The sequence below is a fragment of the Rhipicephalus microplus genome, chromosome 1 (genome assembly GCF_043290135.1).
Source record: "Rhipicephalus microplus isolate Deutch F79 chromosome 1, USDA_Rmic, whole genome shotgun sequence".
Classification (NCBI taxonomy): Eukaryota; Metazoa; Arthropoda; class Arachnida; order Ixodida; family Ixodidae; genus Rhipicephalus; species Rhipicephalus microplus.
This window is the reverse complement of record NC_134700.1, coordinates 177,612,196-177,634,200: the sequence shown is the minus strand read 5'-3', so window position 1 is coordinate 177,634,200 and position 22,005 is coordinate 177,612,196. Positions and strand designations below refer to the sequence as shown.

Below are 22,005 nucleotides of genomic sequence, written 5' to 3'. Positions count from 1 at the left end.
GGCAGTCGCAGTCGAAAATGACAAAAATTTGGGATTTGCCGCACCATAACGATGATATGATTTTGATACACGTCGTAGTGGGGGATTCTCGATTAATGTTTAACAGCTGGGGTTGTTTTTATATGCATGTAAATCAAAGTGCACGCCTTTTTTTCTGCTCTTGCGTTTCGCCTCGTCAAAATGCAGCCGTCAGGGTCGGGGGAGCGCCGCTCGTTTGTCGCAATACTGCAACTGGTCCAGCTTTTCAAAATTTGCCTGAAATCAGACACTGTACACTCGCAATAACGCATTTGCTGTGCCACATGTAAACAGAGGCGAACATACGAGTTGTTACACGTCCATTGGCCCGGAAGTGAGCGAAACCTCTCGACTGCGCAAAGTTGCGCATAAGGCCAGATGGTTCGCACAGCACGGCCGCTCAATTTCTGTTAAACTGTGAACATTATCAGACTCCTGGTGTCATTTTATTCGCAACAGAAAACCCAAACAATTAAACCATTACTGCAAAAAATGCTTCCGTAGAATGCCTTCTTTTCATGACAAGAAAAAAAACACCTGTTCTATGCGCTTCAAATTTCTGGACCGAACGAATAAATCCCTCTATGAGCCTTAGGTACAATATATGTAATATCAGATTCCTTAAATATACAGAACACCAGTGCATACACAGAACCACATACACAGAACACCAGTGCACCAGTTCATGAAAAGCTAATTAAAAAACGTGAAGAATAGACAGCAACATATGTGAGATATGGATTGGGTGCAGAGTTACCTTTGAGTGTTTGGTTTTTTACCACCCCCTGCTTGACATGAAGCGCACCCTTTCGCTTGCATCTGTTTGTTTCTTTCTCTCGTAAAAAAAATGCAAACGCACCTTGAGAAAAAACTGAACAACTTCTGCAGTCGTGCTCACAAAATGTGACTTGCAACCGACAGCAGCTGAAGCAGTCCGAGGGTCCATCAAAACATCCTCCACAATATTCATGTACACACCAGAACAAGCAGTTTTTTCAACTGTGTGCGCTTCCATGTGATCCTCCACAATTTGAAGGAGTGTGACGAGCTGGCTGGAGGGCACAAGGAGAAAACCTTTAGACTTAACAAGAATCAGGCCAGACTTCGCGTTTGCCTTCATCACGCACTGATCAATAATCAGTTTCTCGCGATCGGAAAGTCTCTGAAGGCTCTGCTGTTGTCGTTCGTACTTGGCAGTCTTCTTTCGGAACTCGGCGAGTTTTGTTTGGCATTGCCGAAGCTGCTGCTTCACAGCTCGAAGTTGGCACCGCAACTTTTGCACTGCTGCACAGCTGGCGCAGTCAACCAAGCGGTCTGTCTGACAAGCTGTGTCCGTGTGGTAGGTTTCGACCGTTTCACTGGTCAGTGCCACATCTGCTAAAAAAAGAAAAAAAGGAAGAAGAAAAGGAGTGAAGAAAAACAAGTCATGCAGTTTCAAATTTACAGGCTCAGACAATACCCTCATACACGACGACACGGATGTAATTTGGCCTAGCGCTTACATACCTTCATTCACTGATGCAGCATCGGTGCGGTCTGAACAGGTCGTCGGCGATGCTCGTTGCTCCTCCGTCTCGCACGACGACTCACGTGCTCGTTTGCGCGGTGATCGATATGTCGATGAGCGGGGTCGAGGTTTACGCTTCGTGTGAGATACGAAGGAAGGCCACCAAAAATACTTGGGACAGCGTCAGACTTCAGCGTTGGCTTTTCGCGCTCCAGGGATACGGCGTCGCCGTTGATATTGAAATCATAAGTAGTGACAATGTCCGAGGCGTCGAAATGCTTCGCACACACACGTGTATGTTTGGACTCAAAGTTGAAGTCGCCACTTTCCTGCCGCGGTATGGCCCGTTTCCATTTCTCGCGCTGGTCCTTGTCATGTGGAAAAGAAAACAACGACACCTTCTCGGTCGTTCCTCTGTAGCCGAAACGGCACCCCGGCACGCAACACGTGTTAGGCATCGTCGTCACACAACATTTTGGCTAACTCGGACACGCACGCACGCTTCTTCCACCAGTTTGTCTCGCTGTGCGCACGCGTTTAAGTCTGTTTCAGTACGCGAGCAGCCCGATCGATGCCCTCTGTGGCGCAGTGGCACCGCATCACGGCAGTTTTGGGCAGCGTATGAAGCTCTCCCATAGAATGACGGCGGAGTTTCGTGACCAGAAAAGCATTGAAGGACTCTGGCTATATGTAGCACTACGTTGAACGTTGCTAAGACGTGGAAACTTGGCAACGTAACACATCCAAATACCACAACATCTCACTGCCTGAACAAAGAAGGCTTTGCTACACGGCAGCGATTGCAGTTATGTGTGGACAAAAAAAACGGAAAGTATACCTTTATTTTTCTACAAGGAAAGCGCTGTCACCGAGAAAAGGACAAACGACCCTAACAACCTTGTAAATATATTGAGAAAACCTTGTAATTAGCGTTTATTTTTGCGATAGCGGTTTGTGGCGTTTATTACTGTGCATTGAAAAAAAGCATTGAAGGACTCTGGTATAGGTGATTAGCACCGTGGGCTTCTTGCATTACCTGCATTTACTTGGCCGAACAAAAACGAAAGAAATGCTGTTGCGTTTCTCAGGGCATCAGCATTGTGTATAGCATTTCCTTGCCAGTGTGCTAACCACTTTATTGCGGTATAATGTTTTTGCGCTAGTCTTTCCAGCACTGTCACCTAATATGTTCCCTTGAAATTTAGTTGTCTGTACACACTTACGGTAAAGCACTTTTCTAAATGGTTTTCATGTGTGTGAGCTCTATACTTAAAGATAGACTATTTAAGAACCCCTGCCAAGTATACCGAATGAACTACTTGTAGGGCAGTAGAAGTGCCCATGGGTGCTGTACGGTTTATTCTCGACCCTGTGCTAAACTTTTTACCAACCCCTCTGTTACATGATCGACTACGCACCAGTGCAAGAGGGGCCAGAGCAAAAGAGAAAACTCTGCCCCTCGTGTCGGTCCCAATAGTTTTTGTTTTTTCAAGGTCATCACAATATCAAGGCCATCACCCTGATATTGCGCTGAATACCAAACTTGTCGCAGCACAATCTTGTAAGTAATTCAATTACATGTCCATAAAGACAGACCCGTAGTTATTCGTAACAGTACAAATAAAACGACAGAAACTTCCCAAAGAGTAGAAATAATTTTTTGTATGTTTTAAATACTCTGTGTGTGTGTGTGTGTGTGTGTGTGTGTGTGTGTGCGTGTGCGTGTGTGTGTGTGTGTGTGTGTGTGTGTGTGTGTGTGTGTGTGTGTGTGTGTGTGTGTGTGTGTGTGTGTGACCACCTGGGGTTCTTTAACGTGAACCCAAACCTGAGCACACGGACCTACACTTTTTTTGTGCGTGGAAGAACTGGCTCTATGAAAAATATCCTAACGCTTCCAAGCATAACACATTACTTTGACCAACGCCTCTTTTAACGCAAAAGGCAGAATAAATCTGTGAAGCATGTAAAACTCGCCGCGAACGCTTTATCTTTTAACGGGAAGCAATGATGGCAATGGATTCACAGCCCCCGCTGGCTCGCTTCATTACGCGAAACGAGTTACGTCATGGCGGCAGTGCGCAGGCTTGAAAATATTTTTCTATGTGGCATTGGTCTTGCTCGTGGAAATAGCTCCAACAAGTACAGAACAGCAAGCGCACGACATGTACTGTTTTTGAGAAAGATGCTGAGCAAATAGATACATTCAAACCTGTTTGGTTGAATGAACGTACAGCCGCGCAAATCTTTAGCTATCGTGTGCGAGCGTCGACTTTTCCGTGCGTCAGCGACTTACGACGGAGCCAGGTTGCAAACAGGGCGAGAGTAAGTGTATGCCTAGGAAGTGGGCTCAGCTGGGCCCTTCATTTCCTTGGCTTTTTCATCATGAGAATGTCGCCCTGCATTAACTCACTTCAGGTGAAGAGGCTGTGCGTCGTGCCCGTATCTTTTATTCCGAAAAATAGCAAGCAACCCAGATAGTTGAATCCGCAGGTACGTCACACGCCCCGTGGATGAAATAAGCTGACAAATATGGATCTTCTGAAGTTAGCTAATGCGGGGCAACGTTCTCACGAAAGAACTAGCACAGTTAGGTGACGCTCACAGTTTGTGCGCGCGTGCGCGAGGAAGCTAGCTTTTTTTCGTGGGCAACACGTCATCGCAGCGCTCGTGTGTCGTCTACTAGCTGATTTGTGGCATTTCCGGTGATGGTATTAAGAGGGTAACAGAAAAACGTTGGTTAGTTTCAGTTAAAATGACGTGTTTTTTATTCCTGCCGTGCCACTTGGTTATCGTCTTTTTTTTCTGCGTTCTCGTAGTAGTAGAACGAACATGCTAAGGAAGACACACATGAACTCCTATTTGGTTCATTGTTCAGCGAAAGATAGATTAGTTTAAGGACGTTCAATATGTAATCTGAAACAGTTCTGCACGATGTTGTACATTAGTGTTTTGTCATGTCTTTCAATGAAAAACTAATGCACTGCTGCCATTCTGAAAAAGTAGTGAGGATTACAGCACTGGAACAAAGTGACAATGTTCTCGAAGATTCTGTCACACTTCACGAACCTCCAGTTTGTCCGCAGTAGCCGCGTAAACTGGGTGTCGCACCATAGCTTTTTGGTGTCTATATTGCTATATATTTTCACAAATGCTCATGCTTGCCAGATGAGCACCGCTATCCGGTAGTTTTCTGTGCGCTCGGTCGTAATAGGTTTCGCAGTGTGTACAGGTACCGATCATGCTGAAAAACAAAACGTGTGTTGGGCAAAGCGTTCATGTCAAAAAATCAACGATGAACTTGAAAACATAACACAATTGAAATCGATTCGTGAATCAGACGTAGCATCATTGGTAGTTAAACATTCTTGCCACGTTGAAGCACACGCCTTCCCTGCTGCTGTGTGCGTGCAGCAGACGACAAGCACTTGTTCGCCTGAAACAATGCGCGTGACGGTATAGAATTAACGCAGCCCGGCCACACGTTGCATGAGATATGCTTCTCGCTGCCGCCGCTTCATGGCGCTAGGAGCTTCGAAAGCCTAAGGTGCCTTGATAAGAAGCACATCGAGGCACCCTACGAAAGCCACGCACTCCCGTATTCACTATCAAAGGATTTAGACCGTACGTTTAAACAGAACTTGTGTGCTTGTTAAAGTAAAATCCTTAAGACAAAAAAATGATTCGACTTAGCATATTATAACGTGCCGTTTTATCTTATCAGGGCTTTTACGCGTGAAAACTGCCTTTCTTTAAATTAAGATAAGTAGATTTTTTTCAGAAGCTCATTGTTCCAACAAATGCAAAATAGTGAACTTGGCGTGCGTAAAAAAAGTGCTTGATATTTCTAGTTCTTGTAATTTTGATCTATAGGCGTGTCGGTTGATGCCAGTGTAGGACGTCATGCTCGTTCGACAATCTTCGTATGTGGCCAGATCGAGTTACTCCACGTGCCGTCATCATTGTCAGGCTCGTTGTCACATTTTGTGTCCACTGCATTACAGAAGTCTTGCTCCACAATTTCATTGCACCCGCTCTTTCCCGAGCAACTTTTGCTTTGCCCCAGCAAATCTTTTTTTTTAAATTTCACCACTCTTAACCTCCTGTTGTCCCCATCTGTGCAGGTCATTCCCAGGTGCCTAATGACGTAGCGTTAGACGTGGTTGTCTGCCAACTCCGAGGAATCGGGTTCAATCCTGTTTGCGCAAAACGCACTCCGATAGAGGCGTTTTGCTAGAATTCCGCGTGCTGCGTGCCATCAGTGCACGTTAGAGAACACCAGGTGGTCGAAATTAGAGAGATCACTCTCCTACGACGTCTCTCATAGCCCACCGTTGTGACGTAGCCGTTTTACGGTGCTTGATCAGCTGCTGACTCGAAGGTCGTCGAGGCAGTTCTGGTGGAGGTTATATGCTAGAACACCTTGATATGTGCGATATCAGTGCCCGTTAAGGGGCACTAGTTGGTCGAAATTTCCGGAGCCCACCAGTATAGTGTCCCTCAGAGTCGTGTTGTAGTTATAGGTCGTAAAACGCTAGAACTTATATAGTACGTCGCTCAGAATTCGAGTCCCTTCGAGGCTTTAAATTTATTACTGTAACCAATCATTTTTGATGCGCAGTTCGCCACTCAGACGGTGTACCGGTTTATGTGTCGTATGCCTATCGTAGTGAATCCATTTCTATTGTATTCTCTCGAGGTCAAATACACTATAATCGGACTTTTTTTGTACTCTGATGCAGCTCTTCTAAACCAATGCTGTTCCAAAACTACTTAGGCTGTATAAAATAAACCTTGTTCTTTCATATAATTAATAAATACAAATATATTGGGACTAAACTAAATATCAGAACTAGTCGAATGCGCTTCTATGTACCCCCTGAGACTAATAGGAAAATTTAGGGCCAGGTTCTCACGCATGAATTACGGTGCCTAAATGGTGATTACATTACCCTCTGTTTTGAGTGTTTTACATTGAAATGGTCTCGCTATTGATGTAGGGTCTAGGTCTGAGCTTCCAGAGTTCTTCTAATGAAGCTTATATCCGGTCTTGTAAATGTAAAATGCCGTCATGAAGTAATCTGAGTGTTTATTTTGTTTAAAATGCTGATTACCCTCTTTATGCAATGAAAGGTTTTTATTTACTTTTTGTGTATATTTTCTTGCGCAAAATGTGTGTACTGCTACTGCGTGACGCTGAACTTTAACAGGCTGGGAAGCCTATGTGAAGCTATGTCGAGCTTTTTCTTCCTATGCCTTCTGCTCGGCGTAGTAGTAAATAAACTAAATAAAAATGAAATTATATGAAATTATCAGTTTCAAGCTTACGCCATTCCACTCTTGGTTTTCTATTAACTAAAATATTCGGCAGTTCTGAAGTAGCTCGAGAATTGATGTTGTGTGAAGCATACGAAGGGAAGGTGACTGTGCTGTCATTTTTTGATTGAACGAGATGTTAAGAAAGGATGTTACAGAGACAAATAGATTTAACAATCATATATGTTTCCGTAACGAGTTATATACTTTGCGCAACCATGCCAATGCAAACATGAGTATTAGCAACACCAAAAGGGATAAGTTTATATTTGCAGTCAGCCGAGACTTTAGCTATTCTATACAGTGGCCACTAGATTGTCTGTAAGTGGCATATTATAGAATAAAGTTACAAAACAATTGCGTCGTGGACATGTTTTTCTGGGCATACAATTGTCAATAAATCAATTGAGACTTAATTCAGCCGTATGGTTAGATGCAAAGAAGAAACTGCCACTCATGTTAGATAGCTAAATATTTGGCCCACTGTACCGCTTGTGCTCACGGGGATGGTGGCCCTGAACACTGTTCAATATCAGCGGATGGTGCTTAGCTACGGCTGACGTTAACCTGACGTGAGGGCTGTATCATAGGGGTACATACATATGAAACGTTTGCAAAATCGGAGAGCCAGGACTGCTACCCAAACGAACGTTAGGGTCTAGTTGAAAAGAAGTTTCGAGACCTTGTGCGGCTCCGTGGTAGGATACTTTATTGCCACGCAGAATACTTTGGTTGCAATCCTGTTGGGACCCCAATATATTTATATATATATATATATATATATATATATATATATATATATATATATATATATATATATATATATATATATATATATATGTGTGTATGTATATATATATAGTGGGAGTAATAATTCAAGGGGCCAGTTAGTCTTCGTGAAGGTATGGGATATGGCACAACGGGAGCGTTGTCAACAAGGATAAATATATTTATTTCCCAACAGTTTCGGGAGGGGTCCTTCCTTCATCAGGGGATGAGTTATACTGACATGAGCTTCCAAACTTCGTTGCTGCCGCGTCCCTCTCGCCTTGAAAGATGTTTGCGAGAGTGAGAGGGAACTAGAAAAAGGAAAAAAAACAATAAAGGAGGAGAAAAAAGACGAAAAAAAGAAAGAAAAGAAAGAAAGTAAAAAAGAGGAAGAACCACTGTCAACACTGAGAACGAAACCAACTGTCCGTCTACATCCACATACGGTTCATATCACGTGCTGTTCAGTTCTTGACGTGTGTCGGGTCACCCAAGATTGTCGCCGCGGTGCCGGGAGGGTCCGTGACGGCGTGCGTAAAGAAAGGGGTTTCCCCGTAATGGGTTGGTCGGCGGGCGGCGGGCGGCGTGCGTAAAGGAAGGGTTTCTCGTTAATGGGTTGGTCGCCTATTTACCTTTAATCTTCGTCCGTTTCCCTTCAATGGTCATGAAGTGGTAGGCGAACGTAAACACTTTGTATGTGCATGTGGAAAAAGAAAAAAAGGGAAAAAAAACAAAGGACATGCAGTGTACACGTTCGAGTCAGTCAGAAAAAAGCATGGTCTCCAGCTATTAATCTTTGTCACCAATTTTCTCCTGGCTTACTTCTCGGAGGGAGTTGAGTTTTCCGGGGTCCTGGTTGATGCCGGCTAGTAATGTACGAAATTTGAACATAAAGTATGCCTCACGCTGTTCGCGCTCGCGTCTGTTTGAGAAACCGGACTGCAAAAGAGTTACGCTGATATTTTCAAAACTGTGGTTTGGCAGGCGCAGATGTCTAGATAAAGGTAGCCTCGGCAGTGAAGTGGCGTGATACCGGTGATTATTGAACCGCAGCCGAAATGGCGTGTCTGTTTGGCCGATATATTCTTGTCCGCAGATGTTGCAATGTAGCATGTATATTACGTTACTGGAGTCACAATTAAGGCTTTCAGTTATGCAGAATTGGAAATCCGAGAAGTTCGCTTTGGATTTACGTGTTGTGACCATCTGTGGGCATACCTTGCATCGAGTTTTTCCGCAGGGATGGCACTCTGATTGAATTTTGGGGGTGTTTGTTTTTGCTATGACAAGAATGTCCTTCAGATTTTTATCCCGGCGGTACACCACGTGAAGTGGCTTTGCGAAAATAGAAGTTAGTCGTTTGCTTTGCCTGATTATGTTGAAATGGCGGGAAAGTATGTTGTTGATTCGTGGCGCTGATGAGGAGTAAGTTAGTACAAGGTTCGCTTGGGAAGTCGTTTTAGATACTCTGTTTGGTTCCTTAATTATATCATTCCTGTTCCGTTGCGAGCACGTAGTATGTTTACGTAGTATGTAGTATGTTTACGTTCGCCTACCACTTCAAGAACATTGAAGGGAAACGGACGAAGATTAAAGGTAATTAGCGGACCGAACCATTAACGAGAAACCTTTCCTTTACGCACGCCGCCCGCCGCCCGCCGAACGACCCATTACGGGGAAACTCCTTTCTTTACGCGCACCGTCACGGACCCTCCCGGCACCGCGGCGACAATCTTGGGTGGCCCGACACACGTCAAGAACTGAACAGCACGTGATATGAACCGTATGTGGATGTAGACGGACAGTTGGCTTCGTTCTCAGTGTTGACAGTGGTTCTTCCTCTTTTTTACTTTCTTTCTTTTTTTTCTTTTTTTCGTCTTTTTTCTCCCCCTTTTTTGTTTTTTTCCTTTTTCTAGTTCCCTCTCACTCTCGCAAACGTCTTTCAAGGCGAGAGGGACGCGGCAGCAACGAAGTTTGGAAGCTCATGTCAGTATAACTCATCCCCTGATGAAGGGAGGACCCCTCCCGAAACTGTTGGGAAATAAATATATTTATCCTTGTTGACAACGCTCCTGTTGTACCATATCCCATACCTTCACGAAGACTAACTGGCCCATTGAATTATTACTACCACTATATATATATATATATATATATATATATATATATATATATATATATATATATATATATATATATACGTTTGGCGCGTACGTCTATTCTCCCCTAGGCATAGTTGAGCCGAGTCACTGCTGTTACGTAAAGAGGGTTTCGGTACATCGCTTCTGCGGTACATAAAACTCGAGTGAATGCCAATGCAGCAGCCCGGTGACATACGTTATGCAACGTTTTTCAATTGCTAGAAAATGTCCATCGTTATACAGTAGAGCTATTGTTGTGGAGGATTGCTGTATGTTCAAGATAGAAAATTACCATCGTCATAAAGCTGCACAGGCTCTCTTATTTTGTGTTCTTTTTGCTCTTAGGCTTCACACCTTGAACACGTGCACAGATTGGTCCAGCGTGGAATGATTCATTTCTGATGAGCGAGAGAACAAGCGCAGAAATGAAGAAAGCAAAAGGATGAAATATTGAAAGGGATATTCCCAGCAATTTTCGATAGACGAGATTCAAACTCGGCTGCCACCAATCTGAACGCGAGCGTCGTAGCCACCCTGCTATCCAGGCGAGCTAAAGAAACATATAATAACTTAGTATCGAATAGTGTACTGTAGTATAGCATGGCAAGGTGGTGTGAAAGGGGAGTGAAGGTGAGGGGGAAGAGAAGGAGGACGGTCGAAATAGCACACAAGGAGAGACAAAAAGAGATAAGTAAATTGAAGGAAAACAAAAAGAGAAAACAAAGAAGGCAAGAGAATAACTACAGGGAAGGAATGGGAAAAATATATACAAAAAACAGAAAGACACTTGAGTAGTGAATAGAAGGAAATAATGAGAAAAAAGACATTAATACATAGAAGGAAATATAGGCATCATGAAAGATGCACAGAGACAGCCAAAAATATAAAACAAGAAGAGCAAGCATAGACACGTGTAGTATAGTATAGCAAAGTGTGGGGAAGAGCCTGGGGAGAGGGGAAAACCTAGCCAAGTCAGGACGAGCTTACTGCCGAAGCGGGGCTTAGCGTAAGGTGCGCTACTTTCTCCCCCCACCCCCCAGATTTCCGAGTTAACGATAAAGTGGGATTTCATGATCGTATGTCGGACAATCGCTAATGCATAAAAAAAGAGAACTATAGGTTTCACAACGGAATTTTGGTGTCAGCCATGCTTCCAATGAAAGGCAGTAAAAATTGGCTTTATTTAAACTCTGCTTTAACGGAACTTGATGCGAGAGGTGTGCTAATATATGTTTTGTTTTATCCTGCTCATTTTATATTTTGAGTGGCCGTTGGTAATGTTTTTTGTCACTACAGAACTTGCTGAAATGAACTAGTCTAGGTAATATTGTCACGGGGTCGTGACGTGGACGAATGGAGCACACGGCGAGTCGAATAATAAATTGTTTATTCTGACTAACTTATGCCCAGTAAACAGAAAGTTGGGCTACAGTAGCAGTCTTGCACTGATAGCGTTGATCGGAACGTCGGCCGTTGATGAACTACTGACAAGCGAAGTGCGTCGGCATTTATACTCTTGCTATCGAATGTTTTAGCGTTATCGCTGGTGGTGTCGTAGGTTCCAGAATAAACTGTACAGCTCGCGGAGTAGGCGTGATCTTATCCAAAGGATCTACTACAGTCCTGAAGCTTCTCGAAAAGTTGCAGGCGCGGTTTGCGCTGAAAATTGTGTAATGTGTTAGGGTGATAACAATACTTGAGAAATGGAACGTGCCAATATGAACCTCCACTTTGCCTCAGCAGTACAGTTACGATATAACAGAATAAAGATACAGTGATAAACTTGTTTAACAGCAGTGTACAGTAATGTTAAACGTACATAAATACTGGTATAGAACTGGGGAGGACTAAAAGGTATCGCTGTAATGTTTTCTGATCCATATTAAACAATGCTAGGTACGCATCGAGTTGTGTATAATTCCATGAGACATGGCATTAAGACGACGAATACTTAAAAAAAAACAAGTGGAGTATTTGTTGGAGGCGTTTCTCTAATATAAAGTTAAAAAAACTGGCAAACAGTTTTGACTTAAAAACAGGGCACATTACTTGCGCTTTCTGAAATATATCGTAATGATTCTTTTAAGTTGAAATAAAGCAAAAAAAGCGAAAAATTCCCTTTTCTGTCGGTTGGATACGAACTCGCAACATTCGTATTGCGCGTCCGATGCTCCTTCGTTCTCACTACAATGGAGGGTGCTTCCCCGTTAATCTATTTTTGTAAGGCATGTATGCCTGTTCAATGCCTGGGCGTGTTAGCCTGCACGAATCCTAACCCACGCGGCGTGTGGGGATTAGGCTCAGTTCGAAGATTGTATGTATAGGGTCGGATCCCACCGATAGAAAGCTTGATGTTTTGTCCATTTTATTTTCAATCTAAGTGAGAATTAGTACTGTGCCGTTGAGAAAATGCAAAAATTTCTTTTGTGTTTCCCTCGGCATTAAAGTCATTGGTTTGATTAGCTTAACCATACACCACGAACGGTTCCCAAGCCCGGACTGTTCCCGGTGTGGTGGGTACGTGCACTTTGAGCAAGTACTGTGGAGTTGCGCCTCATCATTTCGTACAAGTGGAAAGAGGTGCCTTTTTCAGCGCCTCTTTCCATCAATAGGAAATGATGAGGCTCATTAAAGCCGAGGAATCGACCTCTGAAGCCCAGGCTGTCTAGACGGCCAGCGCGAGGGTGGTCAGGTGTACCACGACTTCGAAAACATGTTGCACTTACACAGCAATAAAAACGGCAAACAACAATGCAAAAACTCCATTGGAAGCGCAAGCGTGCGTCATCCAGATACGCGACTTCCTTTACGCTCAGAGCAATCGACAGCGCACTCACGCACTTAGTGTTATTTCCGGTTTTCATTACTGTATACTCAAGTACAACATGTTTCTGAAATAAAGATTAAGTGATGAGTAGCGCACATCCTGCGCTCTTTATGAGGTCCCTGTTTTTATCAGCGCTCTGCATGGCTTCATTGCTAAGCCTGTTCTCTTTGGCGAAAGGATGATCGCAGTGTATATTCGCGCGTTCATGTTTCCATGATAATTCGTTGGAACCTACGAATGCTCCGCCGCAGCTTAGGTTAGGGTAGACGACTGAAAGTGTTCATGCTTAACCTTCCTGCATTCTCTTATTCTGTTTCTCTCGTTTATTACGCCCGCAGCCATTATCTCTACTGAAGGAAAGTGCACATGCTCTTCATTCAATTCAGGTTAGATAAAAGGGGCAATTTTGAACGCGGTAAGCTTATCTTGAATGCAACAAGCAAAACATATTAGTTAAGGAAGTGGCTACTCAAAAGTTTTCATGGGAGATGACCCCCTGAGATTTATTAATGCCGATACACACATTATTCACAATAACAGTGGCTGTAATAACCTATAGAACACCTTCAAACTCTATTTCATGTGTATACTACCACGCAATGAGAGCACGAGGTGGAGCACCTCGCTACATCAATATCAACATCAGCTTGGCGGCAATTCGTTCTAACACAAACGACTATGGAGCAAGAAGTCTTGTAATATCCCACAACGCACGGAGGCAAATGGCGCGGAAGTGACGTCAAGATTATGAGACGAGCAGCTTGCTATAGGGCAAACAAAACAGCAGACGCACCACCTTGGCCATCTCCGCTTTGGTTTGCCTGCCCCTAAACTTCGAGACCCGGTATAAATTAAGCTCACCGTCGTATTGAAATTTTGAAAGCGTGCCTCTACTTGAATGTTCGTAGGTGGCATGCCTGGAGAGTATGTGCGAATATAATCAAGACGAAGAGAACTCAAAAATTGACCACCGGCGACGGCGGCGTCAGTGTTCTTCGTCGTCAGCGTCAAAGCGAGCGATGCGAAAAGTTGCCAGCGTGCGCTGATGTCCCACAACGCGAACTTCACATAAAATTACTACGTGAGACCATCACGTGGGCAAAACTACGTTGCGAATGGGTGCAGAGCGATACCGGATGAGGTGCAGAGAGCTTTTGGAATGGGGCGGGCATGCATCAACTTACAGGAACAAAAATGAATGCAGCCGGTGCCAAGCCTCAAGGAACTGCGGAGCTGGGCAGGTTTCCTTGTTTCAATTCGATTTTTCCTTTCTCTCCTCCTCTCTTTCATATTTTCTTTTTCAGTTTTGTTTTCTGTGTTTTCATTTTTATTTATAACTACTTCTACTTTCCTTGCGACTTCCACGCCTTTCGCTCTCTTGCAATTTCTCGCTTATTTTCTCTTGGAATATTTATGCGCTGACTGTGTTGCCTCATCCTTAGTAATAACCTTTTTTACATAATGTCACCATCAAGGCACTTGAAGTAACAAGTGGAAGATGGCTATGCTATATGTGGTTTGGTCTGCTACCTCAGGTGGTGACGACAGCTCGGCCACCTGAAGTGCTTCGCCCTTAAAGGTACACTTGAGTCTAATAACAACTTACGCCAAAGTGAAAGCTTAGTGTATGACAGCGTCTAAAACAACAATATTATAAACAGCAGTTAAGGTGAATGTGCGCGAACACATTCGTCACGACAATGACGATCGCAAAATCGCAATGACGATCGACGATCGATTGCGTCAGACCTACCACCTACAGTTATTCACAATAAATTGAACTGGCTGCAGTAAAAGAACCTTCCGCGCATCAAGAGACGTAATAAAATGCTTCTTGTTTGCTTTTGTTGGATTCATGAAAAAAAAATTGGCAGATCCCACGTACCTCTGAATCGACGTTATGCGAAGCACGTGAAGGGAAGGTTACCGTGTTGCAATTTTTTTTAGCGACACGTCATGAATTGACGCTAAGCATATGTGCATATGTCGCACGCGTATACAACATGTTGGACACTTGCAAATAATTATATAACCAGTTGTTCGCACTTGCGCAACGATGCCAAGTGCAACATGCGTATTGGAAACACCAGAAGCTGATATGAAGCGCTGATGCCCGCGAGGATGCTGGTTCTGAACACAGTTACATATATCAACTTCAGCGCATGGCAAATAACCACAATTGACGTTAATGAGACGTGACGGCTGTATGAAAGGAGTAGATATGTAATGTTTACAAAAATGGGTAGGCAGTACTGCAACTAATATTGACGTTTCACGAAGATTAGCGTCTGTTTGAAAAGTAGTTTCAAGATCTGGCGTATCTCGGTGGTAAACTGCTGGATTGCCACGCAGAATGCCTGGGTTCGACTCCTGCTAGGACCCTTACACTTATTCTTTGAATTCGTCGGGTCAACGGTATTAATGTCGGGTATTTCCAAATTCTCGCGCGTTTAAATTGCCCATGTGTGTTTTCGTCATTTCTGGGTAGATACTAAGTGTCAATTCCCTGTGGCACATACCCGCACACCAGCGGCACACACGCGCCCGTAGGTATGTGCCACTGTCTGGCGGGAAGTGTTTGACGACGTAAGCGACAGTATTGTTACATCATTCATGTCTTAACCAGCGCATCATATTCGTCAAACCATGTTACCCTCCCATGATAATTTTGGTTCACGCCAAGTTAAGGGGGTGACCGCGAGAGTGCCCATACGTAAGTGGCTAGATAGATAGATAGATAGATAGATAGATAAATAGATAGATAGATAGATAGATAGATAGATAGATAGATAGATAGATAGATAGATAGATAGATAGATAGATAGATAGATAGATAGATAGATAGATAGATAGATAGATAGATACGCTCAAAATTACCGAAGTTCACCAAGAAGTGCTTCGTATTTAAAAACACCGGACCTTACTATAGCGAATGGCACGAGTATATCAAAATTTCAATTTTCGCTTCGTTGAATGGATGGATGGATGGATGGATGGATGGATGGATGGATACAGCTGTGCCCTTTAGATCGGCCGTAGGCTCACGCCACCTAGCCAAGTACTGTCATTGTGTGTTTAAATTTGAATTTCACTCGCGCCTTGATTGTAGCCAGCAATCAGTTAGCCTCCTCCTGCTTATATATACCCGTTTAAAGTCTATTTTGGCTTCACGGTCCCTAAACCGCAATGCTTTGAAAAATCCGCGCCATTATTTTGGACTATAGAAGAAAGCCCATTACAGAACATTATTAAATGCTCAGCCGTTTCGTCCTCTCTGCACGCACTGCATACCGCGTCTGTGCCTTCGTATTTGGTTCGGTAAGTCTAGGTCCGCAATACTCCCGTTATGGCCTCGAACAGCAATTAACTACCCCGATAATTATCGTAGATTTTTTTTCTTTTGCAATTTCCTGCTTGAAAGTTCAGTAGGTTTCCAGTGATAATTTCGTAACCATTCTAATCTTCCACATGTCCCTCTCTGTTTCCTTCACCTTCTTCTTAATCGATAGTTCCTTTTGGCTGGGTATTCTGCTGTTGTCTAAATATTTGCTTGACAATTTTCGAGTTCACTTCCTACATTTATTTTCAACATTCTTCATGTACAAAAGCTGACAACTTTCCTAGCCCAAAGCTGCTCTCTCAGTATTCTCAAGCGTTCCTTAAATTTTGTCTTTCTGCTACCTTCCCTGCTCTCGAACGATGTCCATCCCATGTCACCCTGTACCCCCTGATTTAGGGTATTCCCGTGTGTTCCCAAAGCAAGTCTACTTATGCCACGTTGTTTAATTTCCAGTGTTGCTTGAACTTCAGATCTCATGCAGAAGACCGCATTACCGAACGCCAAAGCAGGGACCATGATACCTTTCCAAATCACTCTCACAACGTTATACCCATTGTAGTTGAACGGTGCCTTATTATGCATTAAAGCTGCATTCCTGGTGCCCTTAGTCATTACGTATTTTTCGTGCTTCTTTAGGTGCTAAGCCCCGTTATTTGTACATACACCCAAATATTTTAATTTATCCACTTTTTCTAGCGTCGCTTCTAGTATCTTACGCTCACTGCTTTTGTTATCATTAAAAATCATGTATGCCGATTTTTCCTGCTGATGTTCAAATTTAACCTATCTCCCTCATTACCACAGTATTCTGTCGATCACTGCAGATCTTCCTTGTTGTCGGCTAATAATACTATATCATCTGCATACATATATGCTGGTAATGACTGTTCAAAGTATTTTCCTTGCCTGATAAAAGAGACGCTGAAGCCGAGTCGACTCTCCTCTAATTTGGCTTTTAGTCCCTCTAGATACAGCATAAATAACGAAGGTGAAAAGGGAGATCCTTGTCGAAGCCCGCATTGTATCTCTGTAAGGTTATATACCTGTTCTTCCCATTTTATAACAACCTTGTTATTTTTATAGACATCCTTTAGAAGATTAGTTATTCCATCTTCCACATCTACTGTGTTCAGTATTCCTCACAAGCCTTTTTGAATCACACTATCGTAAGCTACCTTGATATCTAGAAATGCCAGCCACAGGGGCCTGTGTTCTTTTTCCGCTATTTCAATACACTTTATCAATGAAAACAGATTGTCCTCCAACCTCCTTCGTTTACGGAATCCACATTATAGTTCTCCTAGCACCACCTCATTCTTCACCTACCTATGTATGTAGTCTTTCCTTTACTATCAGCATCACAAGCCTGTAAACTGCTGATGTCACTGTTTTAGAACGGTAGTTGTTTATATCAGCTTTGTCCTCCTTTCCTTTATAAACCATGCTCATCCTGCTTAGTTTACACCCATTGGGGGCTTAACTATCCACTATTGCTTTGCTCACTACCTCTTTTATTGTTTGCTTAGAGTTTGGTCCTAGTTTTTTATTACCATAATTGGGGTGCCATCAGGGCCTGTTGATGTGCTATTAGGAACCCTTTTCTCTGCCCTTTCCCACTCTCGTTGTCCCAGGAGCCACATCGCTAATTGGTCCATCCTTATCTGGTATGGTGCATGCAGCGCTTTCTTGGTGTTTAAATTTTTCTGTGATCATTGTTTTTATATAATCCATTGCCTCATCCCCTTTTAACCCCTTGAACTGTAGTTATAAACATCTGTTCCATGCTTGTCTTATTACTTAGAGAATCGAGATGGTTCCAACACTATGCAGCTGCATTTCTAACCTTTTTGTATACTTCCGCCATTCATTAGGCCCCCTTTCTTCTAATATTTTCACTGATCAGATTGAACAATTCCCTTCTGCAGCTCAAAAAGTTATCCCAGTTTTCTTTGACATAATTTTCCACCTAACCCTTCTGTTTAGCATACCTGTGACCTTGGAGGCTTCCTGACATCTTACTATGGCTCTCATAACTTCCCCATTCCACGAGCTCCTGGGTTTGTGTCTCCTTTTACCGGTTGATTTGACTCGTACCTTAGCAAGCTCTATTCAAACACTCTAGTTATATTTGTGTACGTCCACTCTGTTTTAGTATTTTTGGCGATAATTTTCTCAATCTCTTTAGTTTCTATTTCCATTTGCCTTTCTGAATAAATATTACAGTGTGGTCGCTCATAATGTCTCTTTACCATTTTAATTTCTCTATCAAATGTCAGCTTAATACGTTTGTGACCACAACCTAAACTTCTTGACCCCTATTCATCTATGTTCATCACCCTTAGCCGATCATACATCCTATGTGACATCATTGCGTAATTTATTGTTGATGACAGCCTTCCCACCTCCCATGTTATCTCGGTACTGCTGCAAATGATTAAATCATGCCTTTTACACATATTCATTACCATTGTGCCTGATCGGTCAGTATATCCACATATATCTTCTATGTGGGCATTTCTATCTCCTAATATAATTACCTGAAGCTCCCCCCCCCGCCTAGTTCGTCAATGTCATTTTCTATGCACTCACCAATTCTTGATTTTCCTCTCTGGCTTTTGCCCCAGCCGACAAGTATACAAAACCCAGAAGCGTCATCTGCTCTGCCACTTTTCATTTTAGCCTTAAATGTTCCCTGCACTCCTGCTTGACCCTTTGCCAGTCTGTACTTTTATGTATAAATGCCCCAATACAACCTCCGTTTCTGCTGCCTTCTGTCTATTACAATATTCCCATGCATAGTCCGGACGTCTACGTGGTTGTTTCATGTCCCTAAGATTTGTTTCTACATACCCATATACTATCAGCTTCTCCTCCCTTAGCTGTTCTTCTATCTCATATTCCTGCCACCCTGCATGTTAATATACCCGATGTCTGAATTGGCTCGACCCTCACGCCTACGTCGATTTCTTCCCGGACTCTGTGTATTTGATATTGGTGCCACTTTCGAAGCACATCTGTCTCTACCACCTGTCGAAAAGTCTCCCTGGTCGTTTTCCTCGGTTCTAGCGATCCTAGCCACCGAAGGGACAGCGTGCCCCCCCCCCCTCCCTCCAAAAAAAGCTACTGCGCATCCTGCAAGTCGCCAACCCACCTCATGACCTAGCCCCCTATCGCCCCGTATGCACCTCTCTGTTTATTTCCACTACCTCAAAGCTTCTCTCTCTACTCATCTGCCATATCTCATTGTTTGCGTCCACAACCGCTATTTGCATGTTGCCGTCACGCACCAGTACCTCCGGTACCGTGCATATCACTACCTGCACCTGAGGGAAAATGGTGCACATGTCATCGACCCCTTTCACAAGCGTGGTCGACACTCCTGCTGTATCTTCATTTAGGACATTGTTTAAACCACCCGCAATTATCGCGAGGTTTCGCCCATCAACTTTAGTCTTGAGTTTTGCGCTCGCTTGCCTCATGACTGCTTCCAGCTCACGTCTTAGGAACAGCCCTACTGAAACCCGCTTGTCACCTCTTACCCTCTCTTTGATTGCTTCTGCGCATCGATTGAAATTCGAGTCCCCGGCGACTATGACGTGATGTGACTTTTCAGCTCGAGTGTTCCGCACCTGGAGGTTACCTGCACCTGTGAAGTCGGCTGCTTCGTCCCCTCCCACCACTACCACTACTTCAATGAAGCTGGGTTTTTTGACCAATGAACCGGCTGAACGTGTTTTCTCTTTCGTCTCCGCCGTTTTGGGCACCGGTGCCCTATTGTTCCCTCCATCGGTCGCTCCGTTGCTCACCTTCGCTAGTGCCTCCTGAGCTTAACTATGCCTTTCTTGCATAGCCCTCGTGTTTCCTTGCTCAGTCGCAACAGCAGTCTTCAGTTCGGCAATTTTCATCAGCAGTTCACTCTGGGCAACCTTCATTTTCCCCATTCATTCATTGACCTCTTAGTGCCTTCACTTGACATCAGTCTTCTCTGCATTCGCGTCCACACTACCCTCTATTTTCAAACCCACCCGGTATGCTGAACATTTTACAGTCTTATTAATCATGTCTTTCTGACACCAATTGTCCTTATGATTTGTCCTACTCGATAATTACGAAACACGGCGTACAATGAACCCTGTTTTAAGCAAAAATGTCTAACCTCTACTACAAAAAAATTCGCGTTTGGTGTATGTGCACCTCCACCATGGTTTGACAGGAGAAAGAAACACACACACAAATAAGTAGATACCTGGGGACTGACACCCCAAAATGCCTCACAGTGTCATAAGTGCTATTCAGGTTTACACTGCTGCTTTGTAATTAGAAAAGCAAGCACGAATAATGCAAGAACACTTATCTGCGCAGTCGATCGGGAGCTCTCGAAAAACTCGTCAATCTACCGTGCCAGTCTGAAACGAACCGAACTCCCATTGAACAGCACAGGTCATGCCATCTAGTGGGGCTCGGTTGAACTAAGCACGTGTCCAGTTGCAGAGACTATGGTAGAAAATTCTTCAACGGCCGTTGTTGCTGCTGTGGCTCCCACTAGTTTCATTCTGCGGCTACTGGAGTTGGCGGCCGCGCAGTAAAGCCGTGTAACGTTGCGCGCGACATCCCTGCAAACGACTCTTCCGGCGAGATTCGAGCCATCCGAGCAGTTTGCCGAGCCGCAATCTTATTTGGACAACAAAGTAGCCATCGTCGTTTTTGCCTACAATGCTGTCTTCTCGAAACTGTCTATTGGGACTTGAGCTGTCTCACGAAGCTGTCCATTGGAATGGGAGTCAAAATGGGTGCTGTCCACTTAGCTGTCTATTTAGCCATCTACGATGAGTATTGAAACACACCCTTTGCTAAGTTTAATTTCACGTTCCTCAATTGTACTGGCCCCGGCGAATGATCACGGCCGGCTAAAGGGAAGATACGACATGCAATGCGTTTCTCTCTGGTCGGGTAGTGGCGCTCAGTACTCCAACATGCCCCGAGGAGGCGACGTGAGTTCAAGTTCGGCGCCCAATCAATCAAGCTCTCCTAGCTCCAACATCACTTTCTCTGGTTCTGCTCTCATCGCTAACTACTACAACTACTACAAGCATCTATGATCATTGATGACGGATGCTAGTTGTCGGAGATGTATAATTAGGCGTTAAAGTGAATACGCTACCGGTAAATGGTGCTGTAGCTGCTAATTACCAATACACAAAGTGCAAGCTCTTTTATAGCAATGTACAGTAAACATTGAACTACTTCTGTTAGCACACGTCTTACTTTCTTGTTTTACTGATTCCTATTATGAAGGGATCAACCATGCTTTTTCCATTTTATCTTCAATTTTAAGTGAAGTTGTCTCTCGCAAAGAATCACAGACACTCGAAATGTACACCGCAAGTTCGAAAAGAAGATGGTATAACAGGCGAAATAAAGGCTGCATGAATGTGTCTCTCCGCAACCGTGTGATAAGCGGAAAGTTGTTAGGCCAAAAGCATCCCCGCTTGATCTACTCAATTATCTACTTGATTGAATCAAGCTGGATTGCTTCACGATATTGCTATGTTGCTCGTTCCCTCAGACATTTTTTATATTGCGTATTTATATGGCGTACAGAGGCTTTGGGAGTTCACACATGCTGTTACGAAACCTGTAGTTTTTGCATGCCAACAGCACACGCACTGTAATAAGGTTACGCGCTATCTATATATCAAGAATAAATTTGCTGCGCTCTTTTTTGCCGATCGAATTTGTTGCCGACGCCACTTGGAGATGGCGCAACCAGGATCGCTTGTTTTCCACGAAGTCCAGTCACGTTGTGCAGTGCGCCATCGCAAGCAGGGCCCAGCTTGAGCATGTCTCTCGAAGTTCTTGCTGTGGTTTCTGCGCAGCGCATGCCTACATTGATCAAGTGTTAGGAGACGTGCACCATGGATTCTAAACGTTGCATAAACGGGCGTGCATCAGTAGAACCACTGGAGTGCACTTTGTCGTTGTTTATATAGGTTTAGCGAGTGACTCAGGCTTCAGTGCTCGGAAGATGTTAAGGGGGTGCGTTATGAAACCAATTTTTATTGTCCTCACCTGTCGGAACTCTCTATTTTCG

General features: G+C 43.8%; 1 protein-coding gene across 1 annotated transcript in view; it reads right to left on the bottom strand.

Moving 5' to 3' along the window:
* Positions 1 to 442: 442 nt before the first annotated feature.
* LOC142766139 (uncharacterized) overlaps positions 443 to 22,005 on the bottom strand; it is a 72,005-nt gene continuing 50,442 nt past the window's right edge. The window contains exons 2-3 of the mRNA XM_075867981.1: positions 1,525 to 1,696; positions 443 to 1,395 (exon numbers count right to left, since the gene is read on the bottom strand). Coding sequence (XP_075724096.1) covers positions 794 to 1,395; positions 1,525 to 1,696 — 774 coding nt within the window. The 3' untranslated portion in view covers positions 443 to 793. The remainder of the gene's footprint in view (positions 1,396 to 1,524; positions 1,697 to 22,005) is intronic.